At 44.7% G+C, this 18538-nt stretch overlaps 2 protein-coding genes across 2 annotated transcripts in view; both read left to right on the plus strand.

The window, feature by feature from the left end:
* The window catches only part of LOC120488318 (NACHT, LRR and PYD domains-containing protein 3-like), a 239598-nt gene that overhangs the window by 108022 nt on the left and 113038 nt on the right, over positions 1–18538 (plus strand). The window lies entirely within an intron of this gene.
* Positions 8657–18538, plus strand: part of LOC148997187 (uncharacterized) — an 87635-nt gene continuing 77753 nt past the window's right edge. The window contains exon 1 of the mRNA XM_089122043.1: positions 8657–9537. Within this exon, the coding sequence (XP_088978169.1) occupies positions 8894–9537 (644 nt within the window). The 5' untranslated portion in view covers positions 8657–8893. The remainder of the gene's footprint in view (positions 9538–18538) is intronic.

An 18538-nucleotide genomic window follows, 5' to 3' on the forward strand; every position in this document is an offset into this window, starting at 1 on the left:
CGTTTGTCTAAGAGGCTGTCGAGCCCCACTGGTGCGTTAAGCAGTTTCAGTGGCAAACGGTTCCGTATGGCATAACAGAGGAGTAGAAGGTAAGCATTATGTGAATGCTTGAAAATGGTTGCTACCCCATTTCCAGGTTGTCTAGCTGGAAATGGTTGCTACCCCAGCTATCTTGTAGGGGGAGAGTACTGATTGCCAACAATCTCATTGCCTCAATGCTTTGGCATAAATTTATGGTTGTGGATCCACCAGTGACGTTAATCCAGGAAATTCAAAAGAGACTTGTTAACTTTTTCTGGTGTGGCCAGCATTGGCTGAGAGCTGCTGTCCTCTATCTTCCTGTTCAAGACGGGGGACAGGGACTGATCGATATTCAAGCTAGAGTGACCGCTTTCCGACTGCAGGCTGTTCAGCGCCTACTATATCACCAGCATCATGGATGGATGGAACTAACGTGTGCTATCCTACGCAAGGCTGGACGGATGGGTCTAAATAAACAGCTATTTACCATGACCTTAAAGAGAACTTCTCTTGGTGGACTTAACCCCTTTTACATCAATTTGTTGGACTTATGGCAATTGTTTTCTGTTTCAAGAGAGTGGTCAAAACCAGGACCGTGGCTATTTAACGAATCTCTATTTTTTAATTCTCTTTTTCCTGTCGAGATCCTGAACTCTGAGACCATAAGGTCAAATTTGATTTCTGCTGGAATATCCATGTTTTGGAATCTCAGAAAAGGAAATGGGTGGATTGAAACTGAAGAATTAGCCCAAAAAGCAGGTTTCAGGTCTGTGCGTCTTGTCAACCGACTGCTAGAAGACCTAGAAGCTGCACTTCCGGATTCAATCAAAGAATTTCTTAAAGAGACTTGTGCAGATGATACAGAGCCTTTTGCTTTTCCGGAATTTAACTTTTTGATGAAAAAAGATGATCAAGTGGAAGATCCTGTTAAATTGCTACATTTGAATACTCCAGAAATGGGATTGTTCAATGGGTTATCAAAAATAACCCACAGTTTCCCTCATTTCAGAGTTAACATAGTTTTCATTTAACCTCCTTTCTGAAACAGGCCCCGGGCGATAACATTCCATAAACGTGTGAAACACAGTTTCTGATACATTACAAAAAGGGCAACCCACCCCAACTAAAGTATCCAGTCGTGCTATGTGTCTGTTTGTAGCTAAAACTCCGTGTACAATTCTCCACTGCAAATCTCCCACTCTCTTTTCACAGGGTTTTTTGTACAGGGTCCGCCAACTACCACTCGGGGAAGAGCCTGACCCCAACACTAAAGTCCAATTGCTTCCTATTTGATCCTTAAGGTCTTTATAGTTCATTGTTTTGACACATGCTGTATATAAAGTTTTGCGTTTCAGAAAGGAGGGTAAGTTAAACCTGAGAAAGCAGAGTAAGTCAAGCCCGTTTCTGAAAGAGAGGTACCTTTTACTCAGAGTCAGTTACCATGGTAACTTACTTTGTGAACCTAACCTGGTCAGGAGCAGGTTTTCTTCAGTAAACCCAGAGTTTCTTGCGGTCTCCTCCCTTTTTTTAAAGAGGAAGTGCTGTTGAAACACCAACAATAATAAAAATGTATTTACACATTCTTTAAGGAATATATATTATTTGTCCACGGTTTAATTGACTAAATCTGTTTTGCAGCACTTTGCCAAAATATAAAAGGATCAAAACGTTTGCTAAACTTTTATTTGATTACCACCGTTTTTGATAATATATTTCTATTAAATCATTAAAAAAAAAATTGGAATAAAAAACATTTAATAGAACGTCTCGGTTACGGATGTAACCCTCGTTCCCTGAGTAGGGAACGGAGACGTTACGTCAGAAGTGACGGAGATCGGGGGTTTCGCATAGAAAGCCAATCTTCTTCGAGTATTTAAAAACGAGCCAATGACATGCAATGCATTGGGGCTGCGGAAATTTGCATAGCGTACTCCGCCCTACTCCGTGAGTATAAAAGGAGGAAGTGAACGCAACCGCAGTATGTCTTCGCTGAGGAGCCAAGATAGAACTCGGCGTCTACCCAGCGATACAGCAGAAGTGGCAGGGAGACGTAACGTCTCCGTTCCCTACTCAGGGAACGAGGGTTACATCCGTAACCGAGACGTTCCCTTTCGTAGTCACTTCGAGTTACGTCAGAAGTGACGGAGATCGGGGGTCTGTGCCATCACGCCATCTTCAAGCTGTCTACCAGTGCCCTGTGAAAGTCTGGACCTCCTCTCTTTTTTTTTTTTTTTTTTTCAGGGATCCCACTTTAACACAGGCTTACCAAGGTACACTGGGAAACATATCCCGGGAGGGACATGCTACCAGCTGCCTACCAAGGGGAGGACTTACAAATACACATATGGCCACATAGGAACGCATATGGAAACACTGGAGCACCAACCGAGGTGGCTACTAAAAATTTTTACTCCAGGGGTGGCAGATGGCTTGCCAAGGGAAGACACATGCTCAGAGAGTCTTACAGTGGATAATACACATGAGACGGTTACCATGGGGAACCATGCACATGGAGGCACCTAGCCAGCATCCAGAGCAACAGCAGTGGTGCCCGCATCGTCGGTGCTGGAGGACTCAAGACTTCAATGGAAGAACTGAGGAAATATCGCACTTATCCAGTCCGGGGAGTGGAATGGCGAGCAAGCGAAGACACCTAAGCGGGTCCAGTACTGGCGGAAACGAGTACGTGAGAGGACACCGGCTCAACTCGCAGATTATAGAATCTGGCGAAGGTGTTGGGTGTCGCCCAGCCTGCAGCTCTACAGATGTCTGTTAGCGAGGCGCCGTGCGCTAAGGCCCAAGAGGAGGCCACACTCCAAGTGGAATGGGCCGTCACACCAAGGGGGCACGGAGGGCCTTGCTGCTGGTAAGACAAAGCAATGGCATCCACAATCCAGTGGGACAGCCGTTGCTTTAAGAGAGCCCTTCCCTTCTGGCTCCCCCCATGACAGACAAAGAGCTGGTCTGAGGTCCTGAAACACCGCGTTCTGTCGACGTAGGTGCGGAGTGCACGTACCGGACAGAGCAGTGCTGGGTCTGCCTCCTCCAGGGGCAGCGCTTGCAGGTTCACCACCTGGTCCCGGAAGGGAGTGGTGGGAACCTTGGGCACATATCCAGGCCGGGGTCTCAGGATCACATGAGAGTAAGCCGGCCCGAACTCCAGGCACGCTTCGTCAACGGAGAATGCGTGCAGGTCCCCCACCCTCTTGATGGAAGCCAATGCAACCAGGAGTGCTGTCTTCATAGACAGAAACTTTAACTCTACCGATTGCAAAGGCTCAAAGGGATGCCTCTGCAGAGCACTTAAAACTACCGAGAGGTCCCAAGAGGGTACGAGGGGAGGACGAGGCGGATGTAGCCTCCTCGCTCCCCTCAGGAACCTGATGACCAGGTCGTGCTTCCCTAAGGACTTACCTTCCACTGCTTCATGAGAAGCGGCAATGGCCGCGACGTAAACTTTAAGGGTGGAGGGCGACAGCCTGCGCTCCAACCCTTCTTGCAGGAAGGAAAGCACGACCGGAATCGAACATCTCCGGGGGTCTTCTCTGCGAGAAGAACACCAGTTGACGAAGAGGTTCCACTTCAACGCATAAAGGTGTCTCGTGGACGACGCTCTTGCGGAAGTGATGGTTGCCGCCACCGCAGGTGGCAGCGAACTCAAACCTGCCTCGTCCCATCCAGGAGCCACACGTGCGGCCTCCAGAGATCGGGACGAGGGTGCCACAGAGTGCCCCGTCTCTGAGAGAGTAGGTCCTGTCTCAGAGGAATAGGCCAAGGAGGTGCTGTCGCGAGGAGCATGAGTTCGGAGAACCACGTCTTGGTGGGTCAATAGGGGGCTACCAGCAAGACCTGCTCCTCGTCCTCCTTGATCTTGCACAACACCCGTGCAAGGAGGCTCACTGGGGGAAACGCATATTTGCGTGGGCCCCGCGGCCAGCTGTGCGCCAGCGCATCTGAGCCGAGAGTACCCTCGGTCAGGGAATAAAACTGGGCGCAGTGGGTTGAGTCCCGAGAGGCGAACAGGTCTATCTGTGCCTCCCGGAACTGGTCCCAAATCAGCTGGACCGACTGGGGATGGAGTCGCCATTCGCCGGGGATAGGACGGACCCGTGACAGTTCGTCGGCTGCCAGGTTCCGGTCACGAAGGGACCTCAGGTGCTTCTGACTCCATAACAAGAGGTGGCGGGCGAGCTGCGACAACCGGCGCGAGCGTAGACCCCCCTGGTGGTTGATGTACGCTACTGCCGTGGTGTTGTCTGAACGGACAAGCACATGCTGGCCCGTGAGCAACGCTCGGAAGCGGTGCAGGGCGAGGCGTACTGCCAGCAGCTCGAGGCAATTGATGTGCATGAGGCGCTGGGTTCCTGTCCAGGAACCGGCGGCTGCATGCCCATTGCACATGGCACCCCAACCCGTGGTAGACGCATCCGTGGAGACAACGAGATGCCTGGAAACTCGCTGAATAGGGACACCGGTCCGTAGAAAGCTGAGGTTCGACCACGGGAAGAAGGTTCGGCGGCATGCTGGAGTCACTGGAACTCGGAGCGAACCGCGATGCCATGCCCACCTCGGGACTCGATCGCGAAGCCACAGCTGAAGCGGTCTCATATGAAGCAAACCGAGCGGCGTTGCCGCGGATGCCATATGCCCCAGGAGCCTCTGAAACAGTTTCAGTGGAACCGCACTCTTGCCCTCGATCTGTCGAAGACAAGTCAGCAGTGAGTGCGCGCGCTCGTTCGTGAGCTGCGCGGACATGGCAACCGAGTCTATCTCCATGCCGAGAAAAGAGATCCTCTGCACGGGGCAAAGTTTGCTCTTTTCCCGGTTGACCCGAAGGCCCAGACGGGCTAGGTGCCGGAGCACCAGGTCTCTGTGTTCGCAAACCTGAGCTCGAGAGTGTGCTAGTATCAGCCAGTCGTCGAGATAGTTCAGGATGCGAACCCCGTGCTCGCGAAGGGGAACAAGGGCTGCCTCGACGATCTTCGTGAAGACGCGAGGGGACAGAGCTAACCCGAATGGGAGAACCGTGTACTGATATGCCTGGCCCTCGAAGGCAAACCGAAGAAACGGTCTGTGTCGAGGCAAAATGGAGACATGAAAGTACGCGTCCTTCAGGTCGATCGCTGCAAACCAATCCTGAAACCGAACACATTCGAGAATGCGTTTGGCTGTGAGCATTTTGAACGGCAGTCGATGGAGAGAGCGGTTCAAAATGCGCAGGTCCAGGATCGGTCGTAACCCACCGGTCTTTTTGGGGACAATGAAGTAGGGGCTGTAAAACCCGGACCTCATCTCGGCTGGAGGGACCGTCTCGATTGCACCCTTCGCCAGCAGGGTCGCAATCTCTGCTCTCAAGACCGGGGCATTGCCACCGACCATCGTGGAGCAAACTCCCCTGAAACGGGGAGGAGACTGTGCGAACTGAATCGCGTAGCCGAATCTGATCGTTCTGATGACCCAGCGGGACAGCCCGGGCAGCTCTAGCCAGGCTTCCAGGAAGTGAGCCAACGGGGTCATCCGAACCACAGACGTCCCCCCGGAGGGGCAGCGAGGCGGGTCGACCGGCATGCGCGCAGGAGTTACCCCGCCCGGATGCACCGTCGAAGCCCGCTGCCCGACAGAAGAGACCAGGGAAGGCAGAGAGTTCCGCGGGGGTCTGTTCTGACGGGGGTCTGGCGATAGAGGGGGAAGGGAGGGGCGTAGTCCGGGGACGACACACGCTCCCTTCCGCGCCCTCAGAGACAGAGAGGAGTGAGTGGGCTGACGCACTGGGACGTCGAGCGCACTCAATCCAGTCTGTGTGCTCAGTGATGATGTCAAGTCTTTCTTTAACCAACTCAGGGTGCTGCCCACCCGTGGGTGAGCAGCAGGGAGCTGAGAACAAAAGATTCTCCCCCAGCCCTCCACCGGGGGAAGGAGGGGGCCTGCTACCGCCTCCTGGGAAAGACTCGTCTTCATCACTGAGCAGCCCGTATCAGGAACGTCGCTTAGTCTGGCATTTAGTGGGGCGTGCGGCCTGAGGGGGCTGCGACGCCTGCCTGCGGCCTCCTCCGCGCCGTGGCCCGGGTGAAGGCTGCTGCTGGGGCCGGGCGGGAGGGAGGGGAGCCGCAGGGGGGCGTCCTCGGCGGCGAGCAGCGGGAGGTAACTGTGCGGACGACTGGGTGGAGGCAGCAGCTGGTCGCCGGGGCAGAATATGTTTGATCGCCTCCATCTGCTTCTGGGCAGTGGAGAACTGCTGGGCGAAGTCCTCGACTGCACCGCCGAAAAGGCCAACCTGGGAGAGGGGAGCGTCGAGCAGACGAGTCCGCTCAGCGCTCCGAGTGTCTGCCAGGTTGAGCCAGAGATGGCGCTCCTGGACCACGCTGGTGGCCATCACCTGTCCAACGGCGCGAGCGGCCACTTTGGTCGCCCGGAGAGCTAGGTCAGTGGCGGACCGCAGATCTTTGAATGCCGTTGGATCAGTCCCGCCCTCGTGCATGTCTCTGAGCATCTTCGCTTGGAAGACCTGCAAAGTGCTCATCGCATGCAAAGCGGAGGCCGCCCGTCCCGCCGCTCTATAGGAACGCGCCGCCATGGCAGACGAGAACCTACAGGCTTTGGATGGGTGCTTAGGAGGACCACGAGAGGAGGCGCTCTGTGGACACAGTTGCATCGCAACAGAGCGCTCCAGCGGGGGCATCCCAGTGTACCCACGGGCGGCCCCCCCGTCGAGGGAGGGAAAGGCGGGGGAGAGATCGCGCTCTCGAGTGGACAGGGGAGCCCCCCAAGAGCGCGATAACTCCACATGCAGCTCGGGGAAAAAAGGCAATGGAGTGGGCCGTGGCCTTGCGGCGGCAGCTTTGTCCAAATACCAATTATCCATCCGTGAGAGATCGGGGCAGGGTGGAGGGTTCCATTCTAACCCGATCGTCCCAGCGGCTCGAGACAGCATGGCCGTCAGCTCGGGATCCGATACGGGCAACACTGGCACACCCGAAGGGGGCAGTGCAGCCGCATCCTCATCTCCCGAGGATTCTAGCCCGCCTAGTGATGCTGTGATTGACATCGCATCATTATCTGGAGCGCTGCCCGAAGCAGCCGGAACCGCCGAAGCGACCGACCGAGTCGAACTAGCGCTCGCTGGCTCTCGCACTGAGGCGGGAGGTGTGGCCCGAGGAATCGTCGGGGCTTTATCCCACACCGTCACCGTTAGATAACCGGCACCCTGGGTCGACGGGCCCCCAGAGGAGGAAACCGATCGAGGGGGGAGCGGGACTCTCACTCTAGTGAGATCATTGAGTCTCGACCTCTGTGAAGAGATGGTCATGTTCCCACAGAAGGAACATGAGTCATCCAGGAACGCTGCTGCTGCATGCTGAATGCCCAGGCATACAAAGCAGCGATCGTGACCATCAGATGATGACAGAAATCGACCACATCCAGAAGAGCACGGGCGAACCATCTTTAAAAAGACGTGCCGCGTGCAGCTCTTTCAATGAGAGGAAATTCACTCTTTCAGCGCTGAGGCGACCAGGGAGAAGCGTAAAGTCTGGCAGACCACTGCTCAGATCGCAGGCGATGCAGAATCTTGCTGGGTACCGCCGTCACACCAACAAGAAGAGGACGCTCGTCTCGAAGAGTCTTGAACAGTGAGATTGGCTTTCAGGAGTGAAGAGGTTCTCTTGGCTCCGAAGCGAAAACATACTGTGGTTGCGTTCACTTCCTCCTTTTATACTCACGGAGTAGGGCGGAGTACGCTATGCAAATTTCCGCAGCCCCAATGCATTGCATGTCATTGGCTCGTTTTTAAATACTCGAAGAGGATTGGCTTTCTATGCGAAACCCCCGATCTCCGTCACTTCTGACGTAACTGACGTAAGGGAACTCAGTTATTTTTCAAACATAATATAATAAGTTATTAATTATAAAAATTAAGATGTTAATCTTATAATCATTTATTGAAGTTAGTTGATTAGATATGTTTTATTGAACAAATGTTTAATTTATCTAACTGTCATTTTAACTGATGATAACCGTAATTTAACAATGCAGTTTATATATTTAATAATTTTTTAATACCATAAACCGTGATATTTTCTGAGACGGTTCTCATAAACTCTCCCCACATGGGGGATATCAACCTATATCAACCTCAACACTTGAACAATACAAGGAGGAGAAACAAGAAACTGCACTTTTAATTCTTTCAAATTAACAATATACAATTGCATGAATTATTCTTGAATTGGTCAAAGTGTGTAGAGGTTACATAAAAAATATACCTTTTAAAATGCATGTAAAATCCTCTATTGTTTTATACTGAATTGGTCTATAGTTTATGCTGTAGCCTAATGTAATTGCATCATATTTTATTTTAAATTACAGAATAATTAAGAGTAATCCCTTTAATTAAATTACAATATTTAGATTACTTGGTAATTAATCACACCCAACACCTCTTTTTGTGTGGCACTGTAGCCATGGTGACTCATAATATCTGCGCTCCATTGATAATGGCTTTTTATAGTTGTGGTGCACGCGCTTAAAGGGGTGGTTCGGGATTTTGGACATCGGGCCTCATTTCAAAGTGAGCCTTAGTGTTATTTATCAGTAAAGACATTTTTTTTTTAAAAAATCATCCAGTCGTCCCAGTTGCTTAGTTGGCCGGTGCTAGGCTAGCGCGAATCATTGGTATCTGTATTAGCATGCCATTAAAACAGTTTTAACCACTCCACAGTTCACCAAAAGCACATCAGTTATAACGCCAGACTATCGATGTAAATGTCTGTTGAGGGAATAATGTTAGAAATCAAACTACCCTTTCATCGCATTGCAATAGTTATACTTTGTTCCCTCTATCTATCAGCATAGTCTACAGCAGCGGCGGAGTGATATGTTACCTAGGCAACCGAGAGAGCCGGTCCACATGACAATCAATCACGCAGTGTATTTACCTGCCGCTGATACTCGTCATCACTACAGAAACAGAGTTTATTTCAATATTAAATCAACAAGACATACAATTATGGCCACTTTTGAAAGCAATGACAATGTTTCGGACTTTGAAGACGATGAAGATGAGGAATGTGTGTTATTCAACGAACCATACATGTATGAGCCGGAATACACAGATGAAGAACTAATCGAGATGGATGCTAAAAGGACAGAAAGAGAAAAAAAATCTGTAGAGACAGCAGCCCCTGGAGATGCCGTAGAGAACCGGGACAGAACATCGGGAGACTGGTGGTGTCAATGCAGAAAATGTATACAAATGCCGACGGAAGACGAGTGTTTTTGCTGCAGGGAGTGGGACTTAGTTATCCCACAGATAACAGAACTGGAGCTGGACACTAGTTTCCAAGATTTAGATGTGTCTGGGCACAGCGCCTCCCGAGACAGACCAATGTGCATAACGGAGCACCCGGACTTTCCACCCCTTCTAACTCGCGGAGTACTCGAAACATTCTTCTCCTTTGATAAAATAAATTGGAAAAGAAGACCCGGACCTGCTGGACCCAACGGACAGTTGTCAATGTTGTAAGTGTAAGCTGTCTAATCCAAACACAATGTAATTATTTGTTGCCTAGTTCTTATTTATGTATTTTTTTATGCGTATATATAGAAAACGTCTCAGGTTACGACTGTAACCTATGTTCCCTGAGAACAGGGAACGAGACAATACGTCGAATGACGCAATGGGGAACGCCTCAGGCGTGACAGGTGTCTGAAATCAAATATCAACTCACAGTAATCAGGTTGACCGGCGACAGCCCGTGCATCATCAGCTTGAATGATGAGCGCGTCAATCTGGATGTATAAGAAGGGCGCCTTGAAACCGTGACAACATCCTATCGTCTGAAGGGACTGTTGCAGGCAGGCCCCGAGGCATGGCAACGAGACGTATTGTCTCGTTCCCTGTTCTCAGGGAACATAGGTTACAGTCGTAACCTGAGACGTTCCCTTTCGAAGGGAACTCAACAATACGTCGAATGACGCAATGGGGAACGAAATACCCACTCCGCCATGCTGAGGGGACTGCATGCCGAAAGGCAATGACAACTGTCAGAACCAGTAATTCCAAGGAACACTGAAACTACTCACCCTATGTTACATCGGGCTGTCAGTGACAGCACTCCCTACCGGTCATAGCCCAAGCTAATGAACCAAGAAAAACCAGAACGTAATAACGTGGGTAAATCAGGGCCAGCTCAAAGGCTTTAGGACCACAACTTCAAAATAGAAGGGGTCCCTTCTAGGGAGTGTGGCTAGGGGGCCAAGGGACCCCCAGCCAGTCACTATTCAGGAGAACACTCCTCCTGAAATGCCCCCAGGCTGGCCTGGTGATCTGTACTAAGACACACAGTCTGGCCATAGCCTGTCCGTCCAAGACAGAGCCTCTGGAAGTTGCCTAGAAAAGGCATCCAAAAACTGAAGGCCCGCGAAGCTGGCAGAAACCATCGAGTTTCGCATCACAGAGACGGGATCCTCCGGAGAGTGTGACTCAACCTCAAAACAACGGGAATCGTACACTCAATCCACGAGTTTCCACCCAGTGCTCGCTTTTGAGCACTGAGGAAGTAAGAGAGGGATCAAAATCAGGAAGGTCAAAGAGACCTAAGACCTGATGACCCCATGTGTGGGGAGCTCCGATACATGAGGGCTCATGTCAGGAAGGCCGTACATTGTGCGGCCTGAAACCCAACGACCACAGCATGTGGAAGCTCATCCTTCAGGAAAGCCAGAGGCTAGAACCTGACAGACCCACAATGTGGGGCTACCTTCGAAAAAGGTCTAATGAGACCAAAAACCACCAGTTGTGGGAGATAGCTCGAACAAGGGAAGTGCCTGTCGTAATGTATTGCGACAAAGACACATCTAGAGTGGGACCCAAAGTGAAAAACCGGAGTCTGAACCACATAAGAAGGGACTGAAGCATACCGCGTGTGACCCTCACCATAAGAAATGGATTTTAAAAAGTGCACAAGACATCTTGTCGGGTGACTTATCACAATAATAGGTGAAGTATGGGTTTGTGTACTTCACTCTGAATTCAGGAAGGCCTGTTGAGGCCTGTAACCTGTCGACCACAGTGTGTGGGAGCTTATGGCCAGGAAGGCCTGGTAAGGCCTGTAACCTGACGACCACAGTATGTGGGAGTTCGCAACCTGGCAACCACAGTATGTGGGAGCTCATAACCAGGAAGGCCTAGTGAGGCCTGTAACCTGGCGACCACAGTGTGTGGGAGCTCGTGACCAGGAAGGCCTGGTAAGGCCTGTAACCTGGCGACCACATCAGGTGGGAGCTCGTACTCAGGAAGGTCAGTCAGACCCAGCCTGGTGTACCTGAAAAACCACACCAAGTGGGAGCTACTTCCAGAAGTTAGCTCTTAAGAACTCTTAAAGTGGGACCCGAGGAAAGACCGGGGTCTGAGCCACATAAGAAGGGACCGAAGCATACCGCGCGTGACCCTCCCCATAAGAAATGGATTTTAAAAAGTGCACAAGACAACTCGTCGGGTGACTTACCACAATAATAGGAGAAGTATGGGTTTGTGTACTTCACTCTGAATTCAGGAAGGCCTGGTGAGGCCTGTAACCCAGCAACCACAATATGTGGGAGCTCATAACCAGGAAGGCCTGTTGAGTAGGGCTGAACGATTTTGGAAAATAATCTAATTGCGATTTTTTTTAACCAATATTGCGATTGCGATTTAATATGCGATTTAAAAAAAAGTAATTTACCTTCTGTATTAGTCGACAAAGACAAGCAATAAATCATTGTACAGTAGGGATGGGAATCTTTAGATAGCTCATGATCCGATCTACTTTTTTTTCTTATTAATTAATCTTAATAACTCTTAAAATATGTATTTAACTACATGTGTAAAAACACATACTTTAAAAAATAAATATAAAAAAAACATTTAAATATAGCTGCGAGCAGCGATGGCGGGCCCAAGCCGGTGGCACCGCAACCCCGGTTCCTTTAGTTACCTAAATGCACCCGGGTGGCGGTGCCGAAGGCTTTGGCCCTTTTATGATTAAATGTTAAAACGGCTTGCCATACTCTGTCATTTCGACTAGTCACAATTATGTTACAGATATCTTAAATGATAATACAAACTATCCAAAATGTAATTACGAATAGACAGAAAGACGTTGTTGATATCTACAATGTTAATTCCGGATAGGCAAACTTTGCTTTTAAATGTTAAAAGGGCTTGCCATACAGGGACGTAGGCTCAGAGAGAGGCTAACCATATTCAAACCAAAATATCTGACTTCCTCTTGGTCCGAGCTAATGACTATGTAATAGAAAGTTGTCCGGCTTGAGGAGTACAATGTATATAACGATTTTTGTAACTGTAGATAAAACTAACAACCCCACTTTTGTCAAAAGGTGGCGCTATTTAGTCCTTGCACCATGCCCGTTTCTGAAACTTTGCACATGTCTACTGGCTAATAAATGTGATGTATCTGTTGAGTTTCAAGCAATTTCAATTTCAATTTCAATTTGACTGTTGAAAAGAAGTGCGCCGATTAGATACTCAGGATCGGTATCGGCTCTGACACTGCCATCTTTGACGAGGCTGATTCAAATTCTATATTGTGCATATATACTATTCTATGTTAGGCACAAAGGCACAAAAAACTTTCTAAAGTACCATAAAGTTTTTGTGTACTGTATTATTAGTGTTCTGAAGCTATTATGTGATATAGAAATTAATATTTAAGTCATTAAATTCAAGAACACAAACTTTTCCCTCTCTGCGCCTGTCAGTCATTCTCCATTCCGCATTCAAACAGCACGTCACATTCGGTTACAGTCAATGATGAAACGATCTTCAAGATGATTGAATGTTAATCCTATTATACTGGATCTTTAAGATAAAGGTCTAAAGGTCTATATTTTCGAATGAAGAAACTTTTTCTTGCTGGACTTTATTGCTGTAACTTAACCGTGTTACTTTCTACCGGGTGTCGGACGCTGTCGGTTAGATCACAACACTAGAGTCAGAGCACTATAATTGTTCTTCACGCACACAGTAACTGAAATTTAAAACCTTTAAAAGAAAAGGCTCAATAAACTATTGCATAGATAGATAATGTATAATACACTGTTCATAAATATGTATTTCCTTTGTGCTTTGAACTTTTCAATACGGACTCACTGCGCTGTAACTTCATGTGGCTTCAAGCACATCATTCTCCGCTCGGGATGCACATAAGTGCTTTGTGCTGCACCGTATTGGAGCCGTAATATCATAATGCAGTGACGTAATGACAGATTATTAATTGCCTTTCAATTATATGTTGCTGTGTCATTAAACATCTGTCCTATGCATTTCAAACATTTATAGCAGCCATGGCTATATTTTTTTATGATTTTTGTTATCTTGTTTTTCATGAATGTATTTTTCAAAAATAAGAGCAATGTGTATTATCTATTATTAATATGGTTTATAATAGCATTTTTGTCATAGATTATGACAAAGTAATCATATGATCCACCAGCGAGGAACCAGCAGAACAGAGTGAACATTCTTTCTGTTTAGTTCAATCCTACTTAATAGGAATTTATTTAAAATGCTCGCTCTACTCCACACCATTAATGTCTTGTGCGGACATCCGTGTTTCGACTTTCGGTTTTAAGTAAGCGATTTAAAAGCTCCCAAGTCCCAGCGGAGTCACACGTTGATTAACCGATGGGAATATACACAATAGGCCTACCTGATATTGAACACAAGAGGGCAGTATAGCACTACGTATGACTCAGATTATTATTTTTTTATGAATTTTACAACAATTCTGGCTGTTTTTGAACGTAAACATAATTCTTAAATGAAAAAAAGGAAAAATTGGGGAAGTTATAATATTTCTATAATTTAATTTAGAAACAAATGATGTATAATTACATTTTTAGAAGATATGAGGCTTTTAGTGTTTACTTTTTTGACATTACTTTAATCTTTTGCCATAGTTGCACATGTCTACTGGCTAATAAATGTGATGTATCTGTTGAGTTTCAAGCAATTTCAAGCATGCTAAGAGTCCCAAAAGCATCAAAAAAGAATGTTAAAGTTTGATTCGTTGCCACGGCAACAGTATCAAAGATATCAAAAATTCATTCACAGGTCTACATCTGCCGTGTATTTACATTATACAGATGAAGTTTGAAGCAAATCGGTTAAAAATAAGAGAGTGGTTTCAAAGCATTTTGAAACTGACACACTTCCTGCTGCCAGTTGGTGGCGCTATAATTTTGACTCACAATAGTCACATCCATGTGATCGGTCTCTTACAGCGAAAACACTGCTGAAGTTTCATCAAAATCAGTTAATGTATGCTGAAGTTATAACACACATCCTGTTTCCTGTTTCTCGCCATAATTTCGTTTCCTCGCCACGGCCAAACCGTTCGAGATATAAAAAATCCCTTGGCACCTTTTCATCCTTAATGTCTTGACTTCACGCTGATCGAGTTTTGTCGAATTTGGTTCAGTGCTCTAGGAGCAATACTTTAAATTCCATGGCATGTGTTTTAAACACAACCCTAAATAGCCGTCTTCCTGTTGGGCTGGGGTAAAAAGTAAGAGTGTGAAGTAGGCTATATATGAAACGATGAGATCTATATGTGTACCAAGTTTCATATTATTACATGCAAGTGTGTTTAATTTATGGACCAAATTTTCAGACCAAGTTTATAGACCAAGTTAATCTGATTAATAAACTAATTATATAAAACTATTGTCAATGCACTACAATTAAACTAGTTATATGTCTTTACTTATAAAAAATAAAAATAAAAACTTATTTAAAAAATACCAGGCTTGAGAAATGTATTTTCTTTATGCAGGCCATACACACAGCAGTGAAATGGTTAAGCCCCCTCCCCCTGCACACTCACACACACACAGACAGCCAAAGACAGAGACATGTAGGCTCAGAGTGACCATATTCAAACAAAAATATAGCTGCGAGCAGCGATGAAGGGCCCAAGCCGGTGGCACCGCAACCCCGGTTCCTTAGTTACCTAAAAGCACCAGGGTGGCCATGCCACTGGCTTTGGCCCTTCATCGCGGATCACAGCTATATATATATATATATATATATATATATATATATACTGTATATATATATATATATATATACTGTATATATACATATATATATGAAGCCGGTGGCACCGCCACCCTGGTGCCTTTAGGTTTATTGTGCACGACATGCAAAATGTAACCCTGCTTTGACTGATGCAAGCTCTACAGCACAGTTTATAGTAAGAAAGAATATAGTAAGAAAGAAAAGTAAGCTGTTACTCAGATGGTTTGGGAAACAAACATTCATCATGTCGCATTGGTTTTAGTTACTTGTCCTCGAACAGAGCCCTAATCTGTTTATATTTCAGTTACACATTCTACATTGATTAAAAAAGAAAAATCAAATGTGTTTTTAATTCATACAGAAATAAAATATTTATAATTCAGCTGAGAATAAAGTTAGTTCAAATTTTAAGAAAAACAAATATATGATCTGAAATATAGCACATTCATTTTTAAATTCATTCAGGTTCAATTACCAAAAATACAATCTTAATTTAATTTAAAACAAATAATAAATCTAAAATATATGGGTTATATGCATATTTTGTAAAAAAAGAAAAAAAAAAGAAAGAAAGATATATATCCAAAAACACAAGGCCTTAAACTTTAACAAGGATGCAACTCTTATCACTACAACAAACATAGTCACACACACAAGTCAAGTCACTTACATTTTAGATGCAATATTGACTTTTTAGATGCAATATTGACTTTTTTCTGTTTCAGCAGAGAAAATAGTTAAACAAAGATCACAGCGACCCATCGCGCATCTCAAAGCAATGTGTTTTCTCATTACTGAATGATTCAGCATTTTGAATCCATGACTCGTTCATTAAGACGGTCATCTGGCGACACCTTATGGTGATTTAGGGTTATGTTTAAAAGTATCGTTCTTTACAGCGATTTTTAATTGACTCCTGTTAAACCAATCTCGTAACATTATTGTGTAACCGATTTAATTTGATCAGCCTTACCTAGGGTAACAGCCCTATAGTGTCTTATTATTCTAAATTATTGAATTTATTGATCAAATTTACTAATGAAAAATGAAGCATACATTTATTAAGACTAGGCTGCCCTGCAGATATTAGGCTACAATATGGAGATTTAAATATATCATTTATCAAATAATCTGTTTATTTTTAGGTTACACATTACATTGTTTAAAAAATAAAAATCAAATGTGACCCGCTCTGGCGAAATGAGTCGGAAGTTGCAACCTTCCATTTTAAGATATGGGCCGATTATGTGGAAAAACCATGAAATAACAAAAAAAATATATATATATATTTTTTTTGCTAATTTCAAAGAACAGACATTCAAAAATAATCTCACAGGGTTTCGTAGTCGAGATAATTGAGTAAAGGTATTTAAATAACGATTAAAGTTGTCAAAGCTTTAAATTCGCTGAAATAAACATTGCTCTTCTCAACTCCCCTCGTCACCTCTGAGCATTTCCCGGGTATCCCCTGAAACGTTGAACTCACTGGAGGCTTCTAACCTAAACTGCGTGAGTATATTTATCTGCAAGAAGAATATAGCCTATGTAAGGCTGTAACGATCGCGACACTCAGATCCACGAACCTGTGTCGCGGTGTGAGAAGACAGAATCACGACACCGACACGTCCCTTCAACTCCCGAAGTTATCCTTCACGTCCAGACCCAATGCTAGCTACAACATCTTTAAATTACTATTAGTATTATTTGAAGTTAACATTAGCCTATAAAATACGTAGACTTACACCACAAAACTTAAATTATTACTAATTTTTTTTTAAATTGGGAAATTTCAGCATCCAATTCCCAGATAATTAAATATTTTAATAAATTGGCCTATGTGAACCACACTGCACAAACCAAAAGTAATACTCACCGGATGAAGAAGGGTTGACTCTCTCCAGAACATAAAATCTTTATTTTATTTTCCGTGTTCGCATTTATGAGGAAAAACAATCCGAACGTGACCGTTCTCTGGAAGCAGCACTAAAACTTTCACATAGCTTAAACATGCAAGCACAAAGCCTTTCTTTAAAGTAAATTTCGTTTTAAAATAATTATCTTAATTTAAATCAATGTTTCATCAACCAATTACTAGGATTTAATAATAAGAAATAAATTGCAGACAATAGGCTAGGCCTAATCACGACGCGGAGACGCGCGGCACGTGAACTGAAGCTTGTCTCATGAACCGAAAGTCAGCGTATAAGGTATCCTCACAGACATATATTGAAATGTCTACTTTTAAACACAACCATTCAAAATGAAAGAAAACAGACTGCTCTCTGCTTATGTGGGCTAATCCGTATGAAAACTGAATTTCTCTCTGACTCCTCTTTAATCTTTCTGATTTTAGAACATTTTTGTAAAAGTGACTTTTTAATTATTTATTTCAAAAAAATTAAAAATAAGTTGAGTTTCAGCCTCGTTAAATTGCATTTATATGTTAATCTATTTGGTCAAATTAAGCTATATAAAATAAATAGTTTATCCCTTAAAATGCTATGGATTTTGAAAGATATCAAAAAAAAAAAAAAAAAAAAAAAACGGGCAAAAAAACTTTAAAAGCGATTTTCTTAGGTTTTCAATTGGAAAAAAAGGGCAGACGACCAGAATTCAAATCTGTATATCGTTACAACCATTCAAGGTATGACCAAGGTATCATTTGAAAGCTTACAGTGTCCTCTTTCCATTAATATCAAAATCTCAATTTTTAAATTTGGGTCACTGTGACTAATTTTGCTGGATCAGTTCGGTCACAAATGTGTTTTTTATTGTAGTATTATTTTATACAGAAATACATTATAATTATATATAATATACAAAATATAACCGTGGGCGCGATTAAACAGTGTTACAATAAAACTCAACATTGTGTTTTTTAAAAATAAATTCAAATAATACAAATCCCGAAATTGCGCTAATTTTAAAATTAAACTAAAACTCATGGCTGCACAAGCATTCATAACTGTGCGCGCCAACAGCGAGGAACCAGCAGAACAGAGTGAACGTTCATTCTGTTTAGTTCAATCCTACTTAATAGGAATTTATTTAAAATGCTCGCTCTACTCCACAACATTAATGTCTTGTGCGGATATCTGTATTTTGACTTTCGGTTTTAAGTAAGCGATTTAAAAGTTCCCGAGTCCCAGCGGAGTCACACGTTGATTAACCGGTGGGAATATACACAATAGGCCTACCTGATATTGAACACAAGAGGGCAGTATAGCACTACGTATGATTCAGATTATTTTTTCTTCTTCTGAATTTTAAAACCATTCTGGCTGTTTTTGAACGTAAACATAATTCTTAAATGAAAAAAGGGAAAAACTGGTTTAATTATAATATTTGTATAATTTAATTTAGAAACAAATGATGTATAATTACATTTTTAGAAGATATGAGGCTTTTAGTGTTTACTGTTTACTTTTTTGACATTAC

Source organism: Pimephales promelas, chromosome 2 (assembly GCF_988280905.1).
Source record: "Pimephales promelas chromosome 2, fPimPro1.hap1.1, whole genome shotgun sequence".
Classification (NCBI taxonomy): Eukaryota; Metazoa; Chordata; class Actinopteri; order Cypriniformes; family Leuciscidae; genus Pimephales; species Pimephales promelas.